Raw genomic sequence first — 9,515 nt, forward strand, 5'->3', positions numbered from 1 at the left:
GCCAAAATGATGCTGGGTACCACTGAAGTTCCAATACTCCTCCATCCCCTCAGGGGACAGACAGCTGCCTGTTCCTGCTCTCCTGCAGGTAGCTAGCTGGCTCCTGCTGGCACTGCAGCACAATGCCCATGGATTCACAAACAGATGCAACTGAGGTTAAGACAAGCACTGCTGTTTCTACCTAAAAAATCCCTTCATCTTCACAGAAGGACTGTAAAACAGCAAACAGCAAAAATGGTTTTGGCTTCCCAAATCTGCTGCTGATCCTGCACTTTTGAAATCTTTTTTCAGTTCAAGTTCAGAATAACACAGCTACCAAGAAGAGCACTAAAACCAAACCCCATCCACTCATCCAGCATAAACCTACATGCAACACCTTGGACCTGGCAGCTTTAATGTCTGCTGGCATTAACAACTTACCTGCATGTTCACTAAAAGTCATTTTTATGAAATGCTTTAAAAATCTAAGCAGCAGATAATGCATATGTGCATTTCACAACATTCACCAGCTCCGAACTCCTACTTAATACAAAGGAAACAACAGTTGCCCTTTACTGAAGGCACATACTGCACCCCCATTTTAAGCTTAGCTTTTCATATATTTGGTCAGTCACCTGGGCTAAGTTTAATTTCATGCTTTTATGCTTTCGTTCCCTGGCCAGATGTTCAGAAAACACACTAAACACTGCAGTCACCTGAAACCCTGACAAACCAAATGCAAGTCTCAGCTCCACTTTTCTAGTAGTGCACACACAGCATTTCCCCTTTGGTTGGGTGCCTGCCAGTTCCCACATCCTAGACACGGCTGCCTGAAGGGTGAACTTCATACACTACCAGCCCTTCTTGCTCTACGCTATGCTAATTGCCTAGGCTCCCCATGTAGTCAATAGAGTCAAACTATTCGGTAATGCTTCTGTCCCAATACAACATGAACAATACACGTGTGACATGTTGCCCCAGATACCAAGTGCTCCAGTGACCAATCAACATACCCAGCACAGAACATGCAAGCAACTTTGGGAAAGCTGAAATCAGGCAAGATTAACAAGGAGAAAGAAACATCAATATGCAAAATCACAACTGGTATGAAGAGCTAAATTATTCATTATCCCCTCACAATACAAGAATCAGGATTGGCAACAAGCCTAAAAAACAAAGGGAAGTATTTTCCAACACTGTTCTACTGTGAAAATCACTGCCATGGAACATTCAAGAAAACTAGATAGCATTGAGGAAAGATCTAAAGGTTACTGAAAACAAAATAGGTGGCCACAATTCCAAGTAGGCTGTAAGCCACAGAGTACCAGAAGGAAAAAAAAAAACCCAAACAAAACCACAAAACAAAACTCCAAACTATTGCATGACTTGACACATTTTTTATGCCAAAACAGACAACCTATAAGATCCATATGCAGTCGAACTGTTTAATAAGGTAGTCTTCTAATACTTGCATGCAACACTAGGTGGCAGGGAAAATACCTACTTCATATATAGCATTTGAATGTAGAATCTCACTTGGCAATTCTTTACTGTGAGGGTGGTGAAACACTGGCAGAGGTTGCCCAGAGAAGTTGTGGCTGCCCCATCCCTGGAAGTGTTCAAGGCCAGGCTGGATGGGACTTTTGAGCAACCTGGTCTAGTGGAAGGTGTTCAGAGACCCATGTATTACTGGTGCCAGAATAGAGGCCAATTCCTTCCCTGAGATACCCTGACCTCTCATTTAAGAGGCGATAGGAAATTGCGAAATGATTCTTCCTCTCCAGAAACAGTTTAAACACATGCAAATTGGAGTTGAAATCCTCATAGTCTCCTCCTTCACGAAAACACAGCAATAACATTTACCTCATGCCTCTATTTTTCTAAAAAAGTCACTTTATTATTTAAAATTCACATCATTTCTGTGCTACTTGTGCAAATACTGCAAAGGGAAATGATGAAACAAGTTCTGCAACTCAGGCAGTCATAAAGCAGGCAAGCCAATGCAAATTGCTCTTCAGGCCATACTGATCCTCCTGTCAGTATGCTCTTGCCCTTCTGGATATGGGGAAAACTTCAGACTTGTAACATTGCGCTCAAGACCTTCCTCGAAACTTGAAAGGGACTGGTATGACCTTTCTTCATGAATGCAAGCTCTGAGTTTCAAAACAAATGTGAAGGATATCACCTCTGCACTGCAGCATAATTTGCTATTTTCCAAATTACAGACATTTCCTAGAATCTTGCTGACATTAAAAGTGAAAGTCTGACATTTAACTCCTAGTTTGTTCACGTAATTTAAAGAAAAATGCAGACAATTATTGGTTGCTAATATTTCACCTTTAGAGAGACTTTCAAGAACAAAATCGGGACAGGGTAGTCATTCATCTCATTCAGCTTTGTATCAGTTTCTCAGCTGTATAAAGAGATGCCAATGCCTTTCTAGTGCATCTTTTTAAAATCTGCAGGAAAAAAAGCAAGGTCAGCACACTGCTTTTTAACCAGTAACACTCAAGAAGGAAGGGCAAGTAATTTAGCCACAGAATAGAAGTCATATATAAAGGATCACTGGATATGATCTTAAACACACAAACAAATCACAGAAAGGCACTGAACTGGATTTTGATTTTCACAATGTTTGATAACAGGAAAGTTTGTTTCATTTCTGAAAAATAAGTTAATACAAAATTTAAAAAACACTGATGTGCAAGTCTTTTCTGCATAAAAAGAGGTACATTTCCATACTTTAAAATAGTTTAAAACATTTGTACATAATGAACAGAAATTCTTTTATATAAACAAAGAGTGTTTCTTTGCTGACAGCAGCTGTCAACTCCAAAATACATAATTAAGTCGACAAGAGAACCAGACAGTCTGAGTCACTGCCATTTGTGTCAAAAAAATTATGCCACCCTTTTCTACAGCTCATCATGCTTATATGTGAATTCCCTTGCAGATATAAACCCATCACTGTCTTCATCTTCTTTATCAAATATGTCTTCAACCAAAGCATCATGCTGGGTGTCATTGACCACTGCTCCATGCCTTTCAAATTCCTTCTTCAAGTAAATTTTCACCTATTAGACAAAAGATGAGAGATAATTTTTTTAGGCTTATGAAAGAATTGATTATTACAGTGTAAAGGAGGGCCACTATGTTCAGGATTGTACTATTAGACAACAGATACCTTCCTTCCTATGCCACTGCCAGAGCAATACTTGTCTGAGTGATTCTGCAGCCCTGATCAGTCATGGAAGACTCCAGTAATATAACTGACAGTAAAATTAGGAAAGCAGTTGCCATACCTTTATGATATCTGACTGAAACATGAGCCAGGACAACCTGTAATCTGGTGTCTATACAGTGAAGTATAAATAGCTAGGCAGAAGTTATCAGCTACCAATTTGACCAGGCCCCCAAAGAGCTTTTTCACATCCTAGCACTTTAACAAACCAGTAGATGTAAACAGCCATCCCAAATATATACGGAAGTCTGTCCACAATCTCAGTGTTTGCTGCTGTCATGGGAACTACATTAATAAGGATTTATTTCTAGACATCTCAATTTTGAAGAACAAAGATTTGAGGTAGCTTTTAAACAGACTAGTGGAACAGTTATTTACACTAAGCTAGTTACTAAAGGTGAGCTGATATTGAAAAATAAAGAAATCTATTGGTAAGGTGCAAGAAAATATGTGAGCTGAAGCCATGCAAGAAAGGCAAAGCACAAACAGGAGCTTAACTGTTGAGCCAGGAGTTCAAGAGCATTCAACGGGAGAGATACTAACATGAAAAGGCATAAAACAAAGTCGAAAAAAGCAGAGAACTGGAAAGCAGCAACATAGAAAAAGTTATCTTCAAGGAAGAATGAAGACTCACCCTTCCTCACATGACTGATGATCACCTGGCCAGCAATGACTTTTTGGGTGTCTTAGCATTCGTGGTATCAGTTCAGTAGTTATGCTAACAAATAGTTACTTGTATTGTGCATCATTCAATAAATAACTGCCTTAAGCATTCTTAAATATCGTGTATTCTGCTTGCAGAGTTGCTCTGTACACAGTATTAGCTAAAGATCTAACTTACCTTTAGATGCCTCGCTCAAGTTAAGCTGTCCCTTTCCACTATCCCATCCTGTTAGTTTTGCTCACAGAAGGGTAACCCACTCACCTCTTGCTTGGACAGTTTCCAGTCATCATTAAGATCCATCTCTTGAAATGACTCATGGGACCGTGGTCCATTCCTAATTTCTAGAAGATCAATGTTGAAAATCAGTGTGCTCTCAGGTGGAATTTTTCCTGCCCAAAATGGTAAACATGAAGAAAAGTTAAAAACAATTACATATTCAGTGCCATACAAAAAGCCATATGCCTCAGATAAATATTCCAGTAATCCTACTACTGTAAAAGCATCCTTCAATTGGAACTGAAGTGGATAAGTAACTGCAACAGTGATAACTATTTCAGACCGTAGCCTGGATCCTGAGCAGCCCTTACAGTACACATACAACTTGAGATGCAATTAGGTTTGTTGGAGATGAGTACACGTTGATGTGAGCTCATATCCAACAATCATCATCTCAGGTTTATCAAGACCATCATTCTTGAATTTTTTGTTTCAAGGCCGGAGCCAGTAAAGTGGAAAAGAGTGAAGGAGACTGTACAGCCAGCCAGCTGGCCACAACTGCAAATTACAGCCAACCCTGATGGACAGGGTAGCAAGAAGGGAGAGTCCAGTCCTCCTGACACACCATAAACTCATCAGTGTCCAAATTCTTCTCCACTGCCAACTTACACCTTGTACCTGCTAGTCTGTCACTGGAAAAACTCTTCTTGTAGAGAAAGCCAGGAGTGTCTGGACTGCTGCACAGGGCACTGAGCTATTTCCAAACACACAGCAAAAACTAAGTATGTACATCTGCCCAAAGACATGTGTTGGCATCATGCCCTTTCTGAGGCAGCTGAACAGACTGGTCATTTCCTAACAGCACCAAGGACCAGCCCCCCCATGTCACCATCCCTCAAGGATTCCAGTTTATCAGGCATTGGCTTTTACAGTGACGTGATATGCCTTCATGCCAATGCCTGAAGCTACTGTCAAAGACTTTTCTGCACACCACTTTGCTCCTTATATAGAGAAAGCTTGAATAGGACCAAATATATTTCTATACTGGCCAGCAACATCCCCCCAGAATATTCCTGTGCCTTCAGAAGGCAGGGGAAAAAATAATCCACTTCTTATATTTTGGAGCTATGGTGTTAAATACACACTGAACTGCAGCAGTAAACAGGCTTGTCTGTCTTCTGAGATTGAATAAATTTATGGGATGAATAAATGTGCAGAAACTTCTGGAAATACAGGGCACAGTGGCCTGCTTAGAGTTTGGAACACATGTAATTTTTCTGACTGCTACAGGAAAAGGCATCTGACTCATCATTCAAGTCAGACATCAAGCAAGGTGGGAGACTAGTGAAATTATGTGCCTTCAGAGGAAAACATGAAGAAAATGGAGTAATTTGGTCTTCAAGGGCATAACTTGAATATAGCAACATAATTATTTTCAAATACTTCAAAGTGTTCCCAAAGCAAGTAATTTCTCACAGCAGTAGCAGTGTTTACTTGTTCAACCTTCTTTCACTAGCACAGAGGTGAGGTTTGCAAGTCTCCGAAGAACTGCAGTGCTTTACATATTAATCAAGGCAATTAGCCTGTGATGACTGAATACTGCAGCATTTAGTATCTCTTTGTGGAAAGTTACAGTTGTGCCCTGCATACAATCAGCTGACCACCAAAAGTTTTGTGTTCTCTACTAGAAACATGATTATTTCCAATACTATCTCTTAAAACCAGTTCTTCTAGAAAAAAATATGTTTTAAAAGGATATTTTCAAGAAAGGAAGGTATGGAGTATACTGCATGTATGGAGTACTATGTAGCACAGAGTAATATGGACTATTACTTAGCCTACGTTCAGCCTAGTTGCCTGAAGATCCATGTAAACACTCCTCATTTCTAAAACAGTCTGGGTTCTAAAACAGATTAATGGGAGAGGACAGCAGCAGGAAGGATTGTATGTTCCAAGACATTTATCCTTTCTGCTGTGGAACCTTGTATTACCTTAAGTCATTGTGATAACTGTTGTCAGTTAATAACTGCTCCAAGAAAAGTTAACTAAAACAAACCCCATAAAGCAGAAAAATAACCATTGTTCAAGCTGTCACTCATTTAACTGCAAATTCCAGCTTTGGCCCTCCTATTGAAACAGGAATCTGGAAATGTTTGAAAGGAAAAACCCCAAACCCATCAGTAGTAGCTAGGTTGAGAAATCACTACAAAGAATGCTTTTCTCTGTTTGTACGCCATTCAATACATTTCCAGTAGATGCCAAGATGACCACCCATGTGCATTACCTATCTTACTGTCCAAACTGAAGATAGCTAAAAAAGGGAAAGAATTAAGTGGCCCTGTAGGGAAGTAGTAAGCGGTGACTTTCACTGCATCAGATAAGAACAGCAGCACCACAGGGAGCTTCTTATGGTTCTAAAAGACACCTGTGAGTGAGAATGAGGCTTGTACATTCCCATTCATGAAGCAGTACCACAAACAGAGATGCAACAGCCAAAAAGCCAACCGTTACCTAAGCAACCACTTCCAGCTTGACTGTAAAAAGGGGAAAAAATAAAGCAAAGGAAAATAAAAAAGGAGGGCACTGTTGAGCACAGCAATAACAGAGAAGGCACTCAGAGCATACTGCACAGCAGCTACCATCAATTCCTGGATTTTTTTTTCCTGTATTTGTCATGTAACCACTTCTGCTTCTGCAGAAAATAAATCAGTGAGAAAGAGCACCTGAATCCATCAATTCTTATTTAATGGAATCAGCCTGAAAAGCTTGCTAACCTCTTAGGCCAAGAATAACAGTAAAATACAGAGATTAAAAGCAGTTAAGGGAAGGACTTCAGGTGTTTTACCTTTCCCTTCTTTCCCATAAGCAAGGGCTGGTGGAATAGTTAGCTTCCGCTTCTCTCCCACACACATGTCCTTCAAACCTTTGTCCCAGCCTTTGATAGCTTCCCTTATGCCAAGTGTAAACCACATAGGTTGACCATTGTTATGCTTGTGACTGGAAAAGAACAGAATAAAACACTTAAGTCTTTAGACAGCAAGTTCCATAAGAGGTATGTGGAGCACATGGAATATGATCAGAGCATTGATACATAATGAAAAACACATCACTATTTGGCACCTTGGCATTTCTTATATGAAAAACACAGACTTTTAAAGTCTTCAAACCCACAGCTTGCAAGACAAGCTTGCTTAAGAACTAGGAAGAAATAAAACAACATCTACGTGGTATTTTTATGACAACACTAAGCAACCCGAATACCCACCTTCACTTTCCTGATCACCTATTTCCACTTTGAAACTGATCAGATGAGAAACGCATTTCTACTTCAAAATCTACATTCAAGACCATGCATATTTGGTAGACTGCAAATCAAAACCCAGTTTGGTCATGACTACAATATACCTTATAACATGCTTAGAAGAACTGGCCACATCTCTTCCAAAAAAGCCATTGGGAAATAAAAAACAAGCTACATGACAGATTGTCTAGAAAAATAGAAACAAATGCATGCAAGACATTCAAGTTTAAAAAAGACAGACAAGGCCCTTTCCCAGTTTAACCAGAGAGTACACCAGGACTACTTTACACAGTTTTAAAAGATCAATTTACTACTTATGTAGGAAAAGTACTTAACAAGAAAACAGCACTTACAGAAGTTAGTCAGCAGCAAAAACTTAAAAGAGTGCCACTATAGCTCCTTTTAGAGAGGCAGGTTAACTACAAGAGAAAATTAGTGAGATTTTAGTTTAATGGCCTGCAAGAGCCTAAACATGCAAAACCACTGTCTTTTTCAATACGTTCCATGCAAGTAGATTTCAGACATGGCCTACAGACACTTGAGCATTTTGCTGTCTCCCGCTATTAACACTTCGTCGATGTTTTACAGGAAAAGAGCCATCAGCAAGCAGTTGCAGGCTCTTAGCACTCCCTCGACTTTCTGGTTTTGCCTCCTACTTGTATTACTGTGGCTCTGGTATGTTGATTTCTCTGGTCGGCGGCCGGTGAAGAATCCGCCGTTTCAGTAAATGAAAAGCTGTCATTGTGCTGCCAGTAATGGACATACATATATATACTTGTTTGGTTTTGGGGTTTTTTTTGTTTTGTTTTGTTTTTTTTTAATTAGAAGCACGCTTCTCCCCTAGAAGTTTTCTTTAGAAACTAGACAGAAATTCGTGCACGGAAGAATGCTTATTAAACTACCGGTATCATATACCGAATCCTGTGTCTAAGTTCCAGCAGAGAATGCTTCATATCTCCCCCTTTTAACAAATGCCACATGGCTCTGCTTTCTACGGACTAACCAGAAAACAAAGGCTAAACAAGGCCTCTCTTATAGCCTCGCTCTGGCAAAGGGGAAGGAGGTAAGTTTTACTATTGGTGCTCTTCTTAAACAGCACTGCGATCCAGCGATTCCTAAACTCCCAAAGCATAAAGGTAAACCAAACTTTCTGAGAACAGCTGGTGGTGGCAAGGGTCCCACTGACAAGTCTGTGTAGCGTTATTTAAGCTACTTCAATTCAATCGCAAATAAACTCCAGGGCATGCCATTAACACACACCCACTGCTTTTGCTTTCTTGCACACAGGTAAACGCAAATTTTGGGACGAAGATGTAACTGTGTAAATAAAAGTCCACCGTCCTCAACAAAGCACTCCTTACAGAGCTATGAGGGATGGACTGCTGTGAGGGGTGCGGAGCCAGGCTGCCAGAAGAGATCACCTACATGAAAATAAAGGTATGTATCGAGAGGTATAGCGGTGTTTCCCCGCTGAAACTCACCCAACAGCCCACTCTAAGGCGGGACGCAAGGGCGAGCTACTTACGTGGAGTGAAACATGGAGCCATCCCTCTCCAAGAAGCCCTCGTAGTGAACCAGCATCATGTCCCCCCACTTGGTCCTCCTGTGGCAGATGAACGGCTTCTGCAGCACCTCCACCTTCACGTCAGCCGCGGGGATCAGCGCCGCGGCCGCGCAGCCCAGCACCGCGCCGAGCAGTACGGCCCGCAGCAGCGCCGCCATCGCCGCTCCGCAGCCAGGGCCCACCTCAGCGCCGCGGGGCCGTCATCCCGCACCCCTCCCCTGGGAGGCAGCGGCCAGGGTAGGTGCACGACCCCGCTCGCCGGTCCCGCAGACGTGGCAGCGGCCTTCGCAGGGAACACCCCCAGCTTCCGACGGCCGGGGTGAACCCTCTGATTGGCTCGCCTCAGAGTGAGCCCAGCAGAAGCAGCCGTCCATTGGGGCACGCCCCACTTCGTCCCTCAGCTTGTCCAATCAGCGGCAGCGCTCCGTGGGAGTGTGCGGGCCTTCGGGCTCCAGGAAGCGAACAGTAGAGAGCGGGGGAGCCCAGCGGACCGCTCGCACAAAAGAGCCGGCTCCTGCCGGGCGCCGATTGGGCGGTGCTCTCACCGGCG

At 42.1% G+C, this 9,515-nt stretch overlaps 1 protein-coding gene across 1 annotated transcript; it reads right to left on the minus strand.

The window, feature by feature from the left end:
* Positions 1–2,592: 2,592 nt before the first annotated feature.
* On the minus strand, positions 2,593–9,174 carry FKBP14 (FKBP prolyl isomerase 14). The gene is made up of 4 exons (XM_061351024.1): positions 8,927–9,174; positions 6,946–7,097; positions 4,146–4,273; positions 2,593–3,053 (listed from the first exon to the last, which is right to left on the minus strand). Exons 1-4 carry the CDS (start codon positions 9,121–9,123, stop codon positions 2,895–2,897), a joined length of 636 nt encoding a protein of 211 aa, XP_061207008.1. The 5' UTR covers positions 9,124–9,174; the 3' UTR covers positions 2,593–2,894.
* Positions 9,175–9,515: the final 341 nt, after the last annotated feature.

Source organism: Neopsephotus bourkii, unplaced genomic scaffold (genome assembly GCF_033783945.1).
Source record: "Neopsephotus bourkii isolate Nb327-2 ecotype Australia unplaced genomic scaffold, CSIRO-AGI_Nbou_v1 NB_549, whole genome shotgun sequence".
In the NCBI taxonomy this organism is placed as follows: Eukaryota; Metazoa; Chordata; class Aves; order Psittaciformes; family Psittacidae; genus Neopsephotus; species Neopsephotus bourkii.

What these genes read in the sequence shown, in the direction of transcription:
- FKBP14 (XM_061351024.1), bottom strand. Translation starts at nt 9,123, where the DNA reads ATGGCGGCGCTGCTGCGGGCCGTACTGCTCGGCGCGGTGCTGGGCTGC. An exon ending in GGCTCCATGTTTCACTCCAC is followed by an intron (nt 7,098 to 8,926) that starts GTAAGTAGCTCG and finishes GTTCTTTTCCAG; the next exon opens with TCACAAGCATAACAATGGTC. An exon ending in GGAAACTGTCCAAGCAAGAG is followed by an intron (nt 3,054 to 4,145) that starts GTGAGTGGGTTA and finishes TTTGTCTAATAG; the next exon opens with GTGAAAATTTACTTGAAGAA.